This window comes from Bufo gargarizans, chromosome 1, assembly GCF_014858855.1.
Source record: "Bufo gargarizans isolate SCDJY-AF-19 chromosome 1, ASM1485885v1, whole genome shotgun sequence".
NCBI classification, from domain to species: domain Eukaryota; kingdom Metazoa; phylum Chordata; class Amphibia; order Anura; family Bufonidae; genus Bufo; species Bufo gargarizans.
The window spans coordinates 478009036-478024231 of NC_058080.1; the positions used below are offsets into that span (position 1 = coordinate 478009036).

The 15196-nt window shown below is 41.9% G+C and overlaps 1 protein-coding gene across 1 annotated transcript in view; it reads right to left on the reverse strand.

The window, feature by feature from the left end:
* DAPK1 (death associated protein kinase 1) overlaps positions 1 to 15196 on the reverse strand; it is a 155077-nt gene that overhangs the window by 60141 nt on the left and 79740 nt on the right. Inside the window, exon 3 of the mRNA XM_044273564.1 lies at positions 135 to 356. Within this exon, the coding sequence (XP_044129499.1) occupies positions 135 to 356 (222 nt within the window). The remainder of the gene's footprint in view (positions 1 to 134; positions 357 to 15196) is intronic.

Here is a 15196-nt window from a genome sequence, read left to right on the forward strand (position 1 = left end):
TGGAATAATGAAGGGCCCTTGAAATAGCAGGCTTCGGTTGGTGTTGTGTGGCACAGGAAGCACATTACATCATCCTTTCAGGGACTGAAGCACAAACAAGCACTGGAAGGGTGGGGGGCCTTTGTGGCACTTACAGCTCGAGAATGAGAATGACATCCGTTTTGTTCTCGAACACCTCATGCAGCGTGATGACATTAGGATGTTGGATTTCTTTCAGTATGCTGACCTCCCTTTCAATATCCTCCCGGGTCACCCCACGGCGGCTTGATTTGGTTCGCCTCTTCTTGATGAATTTTGCAGCATACTGCACACCTGTGCTTTTCTCCTGGCATTTCTTTACCACAGCAAACTGTCCACTGAAAGAGAAAAAAAAAATGATATAAACAGTCAATGCATCAAACGAGCACCCCTGGCGTCATACACATACATCAGCTACGACGTCATGCAGCCAAATTCAGCATCTACCCTTAGGGTAGTTTAACCCTTGCATTAAACAGACTCGGCAGTCTGCCGGAGTTCACTGGATCCGGCCTAGCTGGATATTACTCCTCATCGCCGGACCCCACTGACATAATAGGATCTGGCCACTTTCCGTCATAAGTGACGGTTTTCGCCAGGACAAAAACCGTTGCACGCAATGGTCTTTGGCCGTAAGCCAGCATTTTGCCAGAAAGTGGCCGGATCACCACCGGATCCCATAATAATCAATGGGGTCCGGTGGTGAACGGCAGAATCCATCTCGGCCTGCAATTCAACAGAATCTATGATGTGAAAGGGAACCCGTTACCAAGAACGTGCAACATATGTTACAGAGCAGAGAAACAGAGTGGATTGAGGTACAGTTTTCTGGATCTTCTCCCTCTGCGCTTAGGAGTCATGTGGGCAGGCGGTCAGTGACCGCTATAGCCGTGTGCACACTCATACAAGGAAAGCTGTCAGTCACTGATCTGATCGCCCACATGACTGGGAGAAGAGATTGAAAGGAATAAAGTACAAGTCATACTTAATCATCTTCCACAAAACCGTATCTATATCTGTACAGTTCCTTCTTCTCTACGACATGCGGTTTGCAGATTGCACATGGTGACTGGTTCCCTTCAAAGCTCAAGAACTGAATACTGGCATATAAGTATATGTCCATGCCTCCCAGATATTGGTATTAGATGAAGTCAATCGCAGAGCAATTAAAAACGGATGCAAAGATGGCCATACGCATTAGATGTGGATCATCCAAACCCACCAATTTCAGAGGTATCAGCTGACTGCCTAATGTGCATGGCGGTCTCCCAACTCTCTCCCGTTGGCTGATGTCAGGAGAGAAGCATTGGCCAGTTGGATTTCAGCTTTCTGATCCTTTTGCTCTTAAGCAGATAGGCCACTGTCAGAGGCTTTCTCCCCTCCCCCCATTCACTACATACGCACACATGGCCGAGCTGGAGGCTAGAGAGAAAGGAGTCCGTTCTGAAGTGTACGGCTGGAACAACCACACTCATTGGAGGCTTTTTACCCAATGAACATGCCACTGGAAAATATGAGAATTTGGAGCAAATAAAATTCTATTTCAAGTGAGAGCGAGGCCAGAAGTTGAACAACTCCGATTGGCTCAACTTTCAAACCATTTCTAGTGAAATTGCACAAATGTCTAACATTTCATACTGCATAATATTTTTGGGAAAAAAAATGGGAGGCTGGTAAAAGTACTATGCATAGATATTGATTAAAAAAAAAAAAAAAGCAAATCCAATACAAATCAAACCATTCTGACACCATTTTTAAGGTCATATGCACGAGATAAGAGTTGACTGGCTGTTGGCTAAATAAGTATCCATCTGGAGGCCTAATACGTATGCCCACCATTTGACTGCTTTACATACCCAAGTATGAATACAAATCTGTATGTGTTAGTGTACTTTTGGAAGATTACACAAAGTTGAAAACTTCAGATAGTGCCAAAGATGCAATTATGTGCATCATCTAAACCATCCACGAGTAATTGCTCTCCAGCAGGAAGGATACTTGCGCTGTAAGGCCAGAACAATGATGCAGCACACGTGTAAGCTTCTAGCCTACTTAAGCCAATTTGTTACACAGAGGAGGATCAACTCACACAATGAACATAGATAGCAGCCTTGTGCTGGAACAAATACTTCAGCAATAACAGTGATTTGCTGGGTGATCTGTTAATGCCTATTGAATTACTCAGGTATTATTACCCTGAAATAGATCTTTTCCTGTAACTCGACAGACTGCCTTACCCCCCTTCACAATGTGCAGCTAATAGTCATCTCTTACTAGCCAAGAAACTACAATAAACATTATGCAAAACATTTATGTGAAAGTCTGTCGACAGCAGGACAGACACGTTTACCTTTTGTACATTATCAGGAGTAGAGTGAATATGAACTTTTATTCTGACAGATTCGGCTCCTTCAATTGCCTAGGAGGTGGAGCTTTACTGTGAAGTCCTGCTGCTCTCAGCGCTGAGTTGCCTCACAATTCCTGCCTTCATTGAGGGTGGTCTCCTGGTTCAATGATACAACTGTCACACAGAACGGAGGGGTTGTCGGGCAGCCAATGCAGAGAGCACTTCACACTGAAGCCCTACCTCTAGGACACTTGTAGGAGCAGAATAAAAGCTTGTATCCACACAACTCCTAATAAGGTATGTTTGTATGGTTCTCCCTGGTAGCTACCTAGTGCTGCCACCAGTTTTGCATGATCAAAACTGCGACAGACTCGCTTTAGGGGGAACATGTCATGAGGAATTAGGCCCCCAAACCACCATGTTATTTAGGATGGTAAAAGGTTCACAAAGATATCCTTCTATATTCTGGCAGATTCGGTATCATGCAGGAAAACAACTTTGAACACAATATTCAAATACATGTAAGGAGTAAGACACTCTTCTAAACCGTCACGGTGGCCATTTTCACTCCGTACTTCATGGACATACTCCTCAATGCATCTGAGGCTCCAATGGCCTCAGATGTATACACACTGTACAGGTGAAGCCAAGGCCCATACATCTAGCGTCACTGCAGTACGACGTACCCATCTGTGGGGTCTCAACCTTCTACTATGTAACATGTTTGGCCACCTTTAGACTGGGTACAGCAAGTTGTAGATATCAACAATTCTCCAGACAAAATAATTGGGCTGGGATAGGAGGACTGCTGAATTTCTTGACTTTCCCTGTATTCAATTCTAATGACCAACTACATACACTGGACTTTTTTTGCATGCAACATGTCCTAAAAACTGCAGTTTAACAGGTTACCTTTAACAGCTCAGGTGCCATGTGTGGTTGTGCCATCTGGGCAGTCCCTCTCCACACACCCTATTAGAGCATATGGACATCATAGAAGGGGCCCACAGTGATAACCCAGCAGAAAGATGATGACTAAAGAGCTCATGTTCAGTAAATTGTTTGTTAAGAGTCTCCTTCATAGAAACAGACACGATTACACTGAATATGAAGTATGCTGTATCATAGAGGAAGTGGCCCACGTACTTTTATGGTTACCCGAAAAATGATGCCTACCCTGTGACTTTCACAAGACACTGTAAGGCTACAGTCACACGACAGTGTGTGTTTTGCGCTCCGCAAAAAATGCAGATGACGTCCTTTTGGCATCCGTTCTTTTTGCGGATCCATTGTAACAATGCCTATACTTCTCCGCAAAACGAATAATAGCACATGCTCTATATTTTTTGCGGGGCTATGGAACGGACATACACACTGTGTGATGTCCGCATTGAAATAAATGGGTCCTCATCCAATAAAAATACAAATATAAAAACGGAACAGACACGAGAACAAAATAAGTTTTTGTGAATGTAGCCTAACATGTATTTTCCAAACGCACGCATTGGAGAAGTCATTTCAATTAACGTAAAATATCTATGACATAAAAGATTCAATGTGGGTTCATAAGACATGGTGAATGTGCTACATTTAACCTGTCAGCACAAAATGCGGTGCAATCTGCAGGCAGCATGTTCTAGAGAAGGAGGAGCCGAGCAGATTATGGGAAAAGATTCAGTATGCTTTGAACCTGGGGAGGTATAATCAGCGATTGATAGCCTGTCTGTACTAACTGCTCATGCACATAACCTGATTTTTCACTGGTGTGCTATCCTCCTCTTTCTACGCATAGCACATTTACCCATTTATTTCTATGGACCCATGCATACATCTGTTTTTTCTATGGATCTGTGTTGCCGTTCCACAAATTATAAAATGTCCTATGATTGGTCATATTGCAGACAAGAATAGCCCTTTCTATGAGGGCAAGTGAGAAAAATACAGAATGCACACAGAAGGTATCCATATTTTGGGGATAAAAATACAGACATGGCCTTATGCATGAAGCCTTACACACCGAATCACTGATTATATCTGACTGGCTAGCTTAGCCAGTTCCGTTAGTCCCATAGAAATAAACGGAGGGGTGGCGGCGCTTGCGCGGTGTGCTTATTATTCATTTCAATGGGACTGTCGGAAATAGCCAAGCACGCCTCTTGGCTATTTTTGGCACTCCTATAGGAATGAATGGAGGGTGATGCACACTCCTTGACTTTGCGTGCTCCGTTCTAAACATACGTGCGGGTCCCAGAGATGGGATCTGCACCTATCAGGCATTGGGAGTATATCCTAGTGAAATGCCCCCAATTTCTGAAGTGAGACAACCCCTTTAAGTGGCAAATGCAGAAGTAGAATTACATGACAATCCACACTAACTTATAAAAATCTGACCGCAGTTATGCAGAAGTAGCCTTTCCCAAGACTTCTGCAATACTATCATATTAGGAAGTAACAGCGTAAAATTTTTGTTCCTGTTCCCTACTTGTGGGTTAATACTCAAGTTTAGTTATTAACCATTTAATATACAGCATATTTAGGGAGTTCAAGGGCATCTGTCACCTCACCAGCAAGTAAAATGGTTGGTCACTGTAAATCCCAAGCGCGGATCTACAGCGGCCGACCGTTTTACCTACTGGTTTGTGGTGACTGATGCCTTTTAACAAGAATCATGAAATATTTGTAGCACGCTGGTCAAATTCCTATTCCATTATTACCTAGGGCTATGTATGTGATTTTCTAGCATTCTATTCTTTAACATAGATTTAGTATGTACGATTGCATGATGTTCCTTTTTTTTTGGTTATGAGATAAATGACATCTTGTGATATAAGACCTTCATGTGATATAAGCAGTGAGTACCATACGGCCTGTGTCAAAGATGCATGTCCTCTACCTTCATACCGAATTAAAGGTCAAATCCTGTTAGTATGAAAGAGGATGAGAGGATGAATGGTGGGTGCTAACAGAAGACAATAGTCTATCCGATATATAGGTAGGTCTGTGGCACACCAGCACACAGCGAAAGGCAGACGGACTAAAAGTACTGCATGCATGTGTCACTTTATGTGGTAATAACTTTAAAACGCTTTTACTTATCCAGGCCATTCTGAGATAGTTTTCTCGTCACATATTGTACTTCATGACAGTGGTAAAATTGAACAAGAAAAATAATTTTTATTTATAAAATAAAATAAAAAAAATTACCAAAAATTTAGAAAAATTAGCAAAATTTCGAAATTTCTATTTCTCTACTTTTCTAATAGATAGTAATACCTCCAAAAATATTACTTTATTACTTTACAGTCCCCATATGTCTACTACATGTTTGGATAATTTTGTGAAAGCAATTTTATTTTTTGGGGACGTTAGAAGGCTTAGAAGATTAGAAGCAAATCTCGAAATTTTTCTGAAAATTTCCAAAACACACTTTTTAAAAAGGACCAGTTCAGGTCTGAAGTCACTTTGTGGGGCTTACATAATAGAAACCACCCCAAATGACAGCATTTTACAAACTACACCCCTCAAGGTATTCAAAACTGATCTTACAAACTTTGTTAACCCTTTAGGTGTTCCACAAGAATTAATGGAAAATCGAGATGAAATCTATTTGGCAGATTTTCCATTTTAATCAATCTTTTCCAGTTACAAAGCAAGGGTTAACAGCCAAACCAAACTCAATATTTATGGCCCCGATTCTGTAATTTACATAAACACCCCATATGTGGTCGTAAACTGCTGTACGGGCACACAACATTGCGTAGAAGGAAAAGGAACGCCATATGGTTTCTTGAAAGAAGATTTCACTGGGATAATTTTAAGCTGCCAAGTTACATCTGATGCACCCCTAGAGTAGAAACTCCCAAAAAAGTTACCCCATTTTGGAATCCACAGGAGAAGTTGGCAGTTTTGTTAGTACTATTTTAGGGTACATATGATTTTTGGTTGCTCTATATTGCACTTTTTGTAAAGCAAGGTAACAAGAAATAGATTTATTTTTTTTGTTATTTGCAACGTTCATCCGACAGGTCAGATCATGTGGTATTTTTATAGAGCAGGTTGCTACGGACGCGACAATACCAAATATGACTATTCCATGCCATCGGGTCCCTGTCACAGCAGCGCTGGGACCCGATGGCAGCTCCGATCCCCACATGGACAGCGCACGTGCCTCGATCAGCACGGACATCAAGGATTAATGCAGTGTTTTCACCGATGCCGGCACATGCAGCAGGTGTACGGCGCTGGTCCTTGTGCCATACATGTACGGCGTGGGTCCTCTACGGATTAAAGGGTACCTGTCTTTTAAAATTTTATTTGCTACTTTATTAGAGAGGGGTTCTGCCGCGGATCTCTAATAAAGTAGCAAATAAAATCACCGCGCCGTACATGTATGGCACTGGTCCTTAAGTCACGGACATCTGCGCCATACATGTCCTGTACGGGTTAAAGGGTAACTGGCATGTATACCTAAGTTTGTCAATGATTGTCAAAAGATCTGTAATTACCTTTGATAACAGCTTTCATTAATGTCCTCTGTCCCTTTCCACTGCTCCCTTAAAAGACCGTTGCTATGGCTCATCTGTCTCCGGCTAGGAAGAAAGAGGGGCGGTCCTTCACAGTGCATGCCTGCATTAGGCTTCAGAGTGAGGAGGCGTGTTTCAGTAATCTAATCTGATTGGCTGGCAGGGACCTGCTGGCTACAGAAAGTGTGTATGGGAAGTGAGGGAAAGCAGTTTTGGCCTCAGAACTGGCAGAGGAACCACCTTGAGAAGGTCCTCATATTGTAAATGTTTAAACAACCCTAACCAAGGGAAAAACTCAAGGAAAACAGTGGTAAGTGAAGAAACTAAAGATTGCTTTATGCATAATGCTGCTGCAGCAGTAACATACTAAAATGGATTTTTTGATGAAAACATGACAGTTACACTTGAAAGCTCATAGATGAGGGAACAATAAAATACCTGTGGCCCAAGTCTGTGTAATTTCATCTGGAAGCGGATGCCGTGCTGGCTGTGCAGCCTATACATAGAAGGCTAAATTGCATCTGCTACCGGGAGGTGACGTAGTGACGTCATCGCGCTATGAAGCATGCGCACTAAAGATTATTGAGGCTGCAGGGGCAGGGGAATGTGGATTAGGTCTGCATGGATAAAAGCTCTATGATGGCCGCTAAATAGTAGTGTTTCTTCTATATGTGTATGATAAGATCATTTTATAAATTTCAATCTCTCATATCTACCATTCTTTACAGACCCCTTGATAAAGGTAGTTTATCGACCGAAACGTTGGGACTTTTTATGGCCTGTTAAGATCACTGTAAAAATCGGGACATAAAAGAATGTACAAAATGATGTGAATATGAATACTAATTAAAGCAGCATTAAAAGAATCCTGTAAGTAAGCATTAGAAAGTGGAGAGTCCTATGTATAAAGTTAGCTTGGAATAGGACTATTTATGTTAATTGAATGATTTTCATATAAAATTGAAACCTAATGTGTTAATGTACTGTATAAAATTGTATAGTGCTTGCCCAAGGTGAATTGGGTATGGCCTCCTGAATCCACAGAAGAATTAACCACGTACTTTACTATACTTTACTATAATTAAAAAAAATATATATGTAGCTCATAATTCTTATCAAATTATAAAATCATAATTCGTATTGAATATTTTCCAACTTGCAAGTACATAATCTTCTATGTAGCCACTGCCTCACATGGTCGTTGGCTTACTAATATTTTTAAGTAACCATTTAAATTAAATCTACTGTATTTATAGAGAGATGGTCATAAATACAGACTGATAAAATGACATCATGGCATATCATATACAAAAACCACTTGCCTCCCGATTTATTAAAAATACTTTATAAACTGAATTTCAGCACAGATTCTATAATCTCAGCACTTCTCAGGTACAAGGCTGATTACACAGGATTTGCACTTTGTTATCTTGAGCATTTTATTCTGAGGTTGAATACTGATAGGGTAAGCACTGCTGAACTTGCACTACCCCGTCACATTCCACCCTTATCATATTATTATATGGTGATGTGTCACAATCAAATCTTATTTCCTCATTGTATTCCATTCACTGAAATGTTCAGGAAAGCCTAGAACAATTGGCCTATCCAAAATGGCTTCCATCTCTTTGTTTGTATACGTTTTTTATTATACTTTATAGACTGTAAGAAATATTGTATTTACCTGGCATGGGTTGTTACACAGTTATACTGTAAAGTCTACTGTGGTTGTAAGGGCTGTATTACACCAACAGATTATCTGACCAATATCTGTCCAATCAGACCAATAATTGGTGTGTAACAAAAGATCTGTGTGTGTAAACTGCCATTTGACCAATGATTGGTCAGATAATCTGTTGGTGTAAAACAGCCTACAGCTGAAGGTGCTATCTGTCTTTGCTATACTGATGATGTATCCTCAGGTGAATAGGATGGAGCTGAGACATCAGGAACTATAATTATACCTACTTGCTGCTGCACAGCAATTGGTTAACAATAAGGAGAACACAGCAACAAAAATGCAATATGAGCGCTGCTTTATTTTCACACAGTGGATTGGCTATGATGCCTTCCTGCCTTTTAAACATGCTTGTGTAGCAAAGTTCAGGGATCTCACAAGCGGTCCAAAACAGATCAGTTTTGCCCTCAATGCATTAGTTTGGCTCCGTTCCGCCTCCATTCCGCTTTGGAGACGGACACCAAAACGCTGCTTGCAGCATTTTGGTGTCCGACTGACGAAACTGACACACAAATGAAAGTCAATGGGGATGGATCCGTTTTCACTGACAATAGAAAACTGATCCGTCCCCCATTGACTTTCAATGTGTTCAAGACAGATCCGTCTTGGCTATGTTAAAGATAATACAAACTGATCCGTTCTGAACGGATGCATGCGGTTGTATTATTTGAACGGATGCGTTTGTGCAGATCCATGACGAATCCACACTAAACGAGAGAGTGTGAAAGTAGCCTAAGGGCTCTTTCACACTTGCGTTGTTCTTTTCCGGCATAGAGTTCCGTCGTCGGGGCTCTATCCCGGAAGAATCCTGATCAGTTTTATCCTAATGCATTCTGAATGGAGAGAAATCCGTTCAGGATGAATCAGGATGTCTTCAGTTCCGGACCGGAACGTTTTTTGGCCGGAGAAAATACCGCAGCATGCTGCGCTTTTTGCTCCGGCCAAAAATCCTGAACACTTGCCGCAAGGCCGGATCCGGAATTAATGCCCATTGAAAGGCATTAATCCGGATCCGGCCTTAAGCTAAATGTCGTTTCGGCGCATTGCCGGATCCGACGTTTAGCTTTTTCTGAATGGTTACCATGGCTGCCGGGACGCTAAACACAGAAACACCCCATATGTGGCCGTAAACTACTGCACGGGCACACGGTAGGCTGTAGAGGGAAAAGTGCGCCGTGTGGTTTTTGGAATGCAGATTTTACAGTTTTTTTTTTTTTACCGTGTTCATCTGAGGGGTGGGGGGGGGGGGGTATTTTGATAGGGGAGATTCTTATGGACGTGGCGATACCTAATATGTCTAGTTTTTAGCCGATTATCTTAGGTAGGGGCTCATTTTTTGCGGGATGAGAGGACGGTTTTATTGGCACTATTTTGGGGGGCATATGACTTTTTGATCGCTTGCCATTACAATTTTTGTGATGTAAGGTGACAAAAAATAACTTTTTGTGCACAGTGGGAAAAAAAAAATGTCAATCGCTGATCAACCGTCCGAAGTTGATCAGCGGTGGAGTGTGCGATGCGCTAACAGTGGCCGGACGCTAAGAGTGCCGGCCACAGTCAGCGTACACACAAAAAAAAAAAAAAAAAACAGCCTGCACCCCAAAAAAGTTGTGGGGGGGGGGGGGGTGATGCAATCAAAAATTTTTTTTTATTCTTCAACTGACTTTCCCTAAATATCCCTGCCTAATCTAACTCGTCCCTAGCCTTTCCCTAAATACCTGGGGGTGCTGGGGCACAGATGGGGTGCTGGCTCCGAGACACGATGCAGAGCTCCTCTCTCCTCAGGCTCCGGACTGAAAAGGAGGAGGAGAGGAGCGCTGCGATAATTTGAATGAACCGCCCGCCCAGCCAATCAATGAGAGCGATCCTGAGAGGTGATGTCACCATCACCTCTCAGGATCTAAGGATGGTGATTGGTGGTGTATTATCACACCACGATCACCATCCTGTTCCGGGTTATTGGGTCCCCAGAGTCCCGAAAACGCATCAAACCGCCCTGTGTCCTTAACAATCAGGAAATCAGGGCGTACCGGTACGCCCCATGTCCGGAACAGGTTAAGCTAAACTTGTACAACCCCTTTAAAAACTAGAGTCAGCAGTAAAATAAAACGAGCTGTCAGATCATACCGACATAAAAATATACTATATGTACAGTATACATGATTCGCACTATATGCACATCATAAATTCTGTTCCTTTAAGTAGGAAAGAACAGCAGAAATACACTTTGCTCCTGGCTATTGTTAGCAGCAGCACTTCCTTATCTTTATGGGTTATTAGGTGTAATGATAGTTGCTAAACTGGTATTTTAACTTGCAGTAGTGAAAAGAACATGTCATCCTCAGCAAGGCACTCCTTTCTGTCTAAACATGAAAGCACAATATTCTCTTCTTACACAAAGCGGCATAGGCGAAAAGGGGGAGCGGAGCACAATGCGGGAGGATGGGTCCATGCGCTCGGAAGCGATAAATGGACTTTATTACTATGTCGTGAGATTTGCAGAAAATAGGTTAATTAAGCTCCGGTGGTTTGCGTGTAATATTCTACAAGTCATTATACTGTAGTAATCTGCATATGTGCAATTAGGAATGACAGTGTCAAAGGATTTAGGGCTTTCATCATTTACAATAATAAGTTTGATCCATCCTTTATCTTGTTACAGAGATTTTGAAATGGTGGAAAGGAAGCAGTGTTATATATCTGTATGTCACACAGACATAAACTAGAGGAAAGCAGTCGTCACCATGTAATAAATGACTGGTAACAGGTTCAGTGAACTGCAGGATTTCGCAGTAACCTTGCTGGCTACAGTGCCCTGACCTTTATTTATGCCACTTGAAAAGTCACAATGAACCGTCACGGAGAAGTCACACGTTCTAGGTTTTAATGTGCCGGATGAATTGGAAAAGCAAAACATAAAAAGCACTAAACTGCCATGATCTAATCATTCTTAGTCTGGTGATAAGGTCTGATTCTCACACATGGATATAAAATACTGCAATGTCTAAAACCGTATAAGAATTCTTCATGTCAATGGACTGGTGGACTTTAGGAGCTTCACAGACCCACATGTATAGTGTCAGTGAAATGTAAGAACACATTAGAGTATATATATATAAAGATTTTTATTTAAAGCAAGTTAAAGCATCTTATACATCTAGCAAGACGTTGAAGTTGTACAGGGTATATTCCATTCCATTATGATTTGTAACAGTATTCTTAAACGCCACGGCGACGACGACGCCACGGCGACGACGACTAGTTGATAGCCAATATTTTGGCACTAGTAGGCGGGCTGCTATCAGTTGTCTAAAAAGGAAAGGAAGGGGAAGTGTCCCTGTATGGTCATCTAGGTTGAGCAAGGCTTTTGAGGGGGACATCTGCACCTTAGTGTGGCAAATTTGGTTGCCGATATGAAAGATTTCTTTCCACCATTTATTGATAAGAGGACAGTCCCACCAGTCCTCTATTCTCAAGGCATCTGAACACATTAGTATTTAAAAGGGGTAGTCCAGGCTTCTAATATTGACCTATCCTCAGGATAGGTCATCAGTATCAGATCGGTGGCTGTCTGACACCTGGCACCCCAGCCATTCAGCTGTACGAGTTGACGGCCCTTCTCTCTTCCTGCTCACCACTGCGGTCTATGGCAAAGCAGCGGTGAACAGGAAGAGAGACGGGAGACGGCACGTGCACACTGCACACGCCGTCTCCTCATACAGCCGATTGGCCAGTCAATAGCTGCCGTCAAAAAAAATAGGACATGTCCTATTTTTGCCCGTTTTCATGGCCAGACAGACCCCATTGAAATCAATGGGACTGTTTTTAACAGCTGCTTAGACAGGAGTGCACCCATCTAATGACCGTTAAAAACTGGTATACTAGAATAATATGGCCATTTACAATGAAAAAATAAATAAAATCAGTCACCTCATCCACTTGCACATGCACAGGCAGTTGCACCTCTCTTGATTGTGAAGGACCTTCCGAAGCGATCATGCTGGGAGCTGGTAGTGACATACTCATGGTAGAACTCATTAGTACAGGAGGACCGGGGATGCAGCACTGCCTCTACTCACTGCTCTCTGATCTGCTCCAGCAGGCTCTGCATGATGTGCTGTGACCTGTGCACAGCGTAAGGACCTTGGTGTGGTCTTTGACCTAACGCTGTGCCACGTCGGGTCACAGCACAGCGCGGCAGGTAGAGCGCTAGCTCTCAGGAGCAGCAGCAGTGTCTGCAACAGGAGAGGTGAGCTGATTTTTTAATTTAATTTTTTCGTCTTATCTGAGGTCTGATTAACATAGGGGTCTGATGTCTGACTGGGGGTCTGGCCTGAGGTATGAATGGGGGTCTGATCTGAGGTCTGATTAACATTGAGGGTCCGAGCTGAGGTCTAATGGAAATTTTTATATATATATATATATATATATATATATATATATATATATATATATATATATATATATATATATATATTTTTTTTTTTTTTTGATCTTCTAAAACCTAGGTGCGTCTTATAGGGCGAAAAATACAGTAACTGTTTGTTATTTAAGGATGCAGCTAAAAATGTTCCCGATATCTCCTACTGGCTAGCTCATGTAGGTTAGACCTATAGAAGATTATACATGTGTCATAGAAGATGTAATATGTTTAGTGTATAGGATATGTGGCAGGTTGTTTAATTACAATATGCTACAATCTATACAGCATTGTATACCCCTTAGGTCAATTTCCAGAACTCCATTACTAAACCCTTCCATGCTGGTTTTTATCCATCAGATATCTACGACTAATAAGGGAATACGAAACGTGTCATAGGAGGTGCGTTTTTCTGTGCACTATGCGTTTGGATTCCATTGTTTTATCCGGAGGCTGGAATGAACTTTCTTTTCAAGTTTGCATGTGAACAAGTGTTGCAAAACTCAAGTAGGAGCTCTCTGCTATATGTCTCAATTGTTTCCACAGGAAAAAAACAAAAAACACACATATACATACATACATACATATATATATAAGGCTCTTGTGAGCCGAAACGTCGCAAGACCTGCCATATTATGGGTGAATAAATCACGGCTATTTTTACCACATTTGGAGTGCAGTCCTACTTCTTCGCTTTGTACAAATTTTGGGGTCTGCCGCTGCCCTGTGTTGGACCGTGCACCCGCATTCTGGTTGGTGCTCCCACTGGACTTTTTTTCTATTTCTATATCTATATATATATATATATATATATATATATATATATATATTATTTTTTTTTTTTTTCCATTGTAGGTTTGCTTTAAAATTAATCAGCAGGAACCCACATAGAGCTTTGGTGCAGTGCATCTGCCAAAAACACAAGCTACTGATAATCCTGTCACCGTTCTAACCCTTCATCAGATGGACAGAAAAGAATTAAATTGCACAAGATCAAAGTATACATTCTCTGTTGGCTCTCTTCAAAAGAATGTCAGCGTGCCAACAGTGTTACATTCTATCAATCTGTAGTGACAAAAACTAATCCGGAATTTGAAGCAAAACAAGATCAACATGTTTCAGAGAGGAGTCTGGGAACAGCGACTGCAGCACCCTCATAATTAGTCCACTCCCCATACAACTATTGCTTACTGCACAGTTGGGGGGGGGGGGGGGTCCATCATGGGCCAGCGCTTTACACTGGTCTACGATATCGCCTGCGGTGCCAGTGGGTGCGCCTAATTTATGGCGCGGTGAAGGCCTTGTCATAAAGAAGTTATGTCCTCGGGCAGTCTGTGCACCTAGACTGCAGGCAGCCCCAATCTGCTGTAGATTTCAGTCTTCCTTTTCTACAGAAAATTGACGTAAAAAAAAAAAAAAAAAAAAGAAGATGAATATGCTGGCCCCACCATGCCCCCTATTTGGAATGTGGCAAAGTTGGCGTAGAAATGCCCCCAGCACCTATATTTAGCCACCATGGAGTTTAAAAAAAAGTCACAAACAAGGGGTTTGCAACTTTGTTTATACGCCAGAAAACTGGCAAAGAGGGAATGATAAATTCCCCCCTATATGTTTTCATAGATTTTTACCAAGTACACAGTTGGGCTCAGGCATTTTTGCTGCAGTTAAAGGGGTTGTCTCACTTGAGCAAGTGGCATTTATCATGTAGAGAAAGTTAATACAAGGAACTTCCTAATGTACTGCGATTGTCCATATTGTCTCCTTTGCTGGCTGAATTCATTTTTCCATCACATATTACACTGCTCGTTTCCATGGTTATGACCACCCTGCAATCCATCAGCGGTGGTCGTGCTTACACATTATGGGAAAAAGAGCCGGCCTCTCTGGTGGCCGGGACTGTGGGAGCACTTTTTCCTATAGTGTGGAAGCACAGCTACCTACTACTGCTGGATCGCAGGGTAGTCTGTAACCATGGAAACAAGCAGTGCATAATGTGATTGAAAATGAACCCAGCCAGTGAAAGAAGCAACATGGACAATCACAATACATTAGGAAGTGCCTTGTATTAAATTTCACAACATAATAAATGCTATTTGCTGCGACAAACCTTCATTCTTTATAGGAATTTTGGCGATTATGGCTTTATTGTT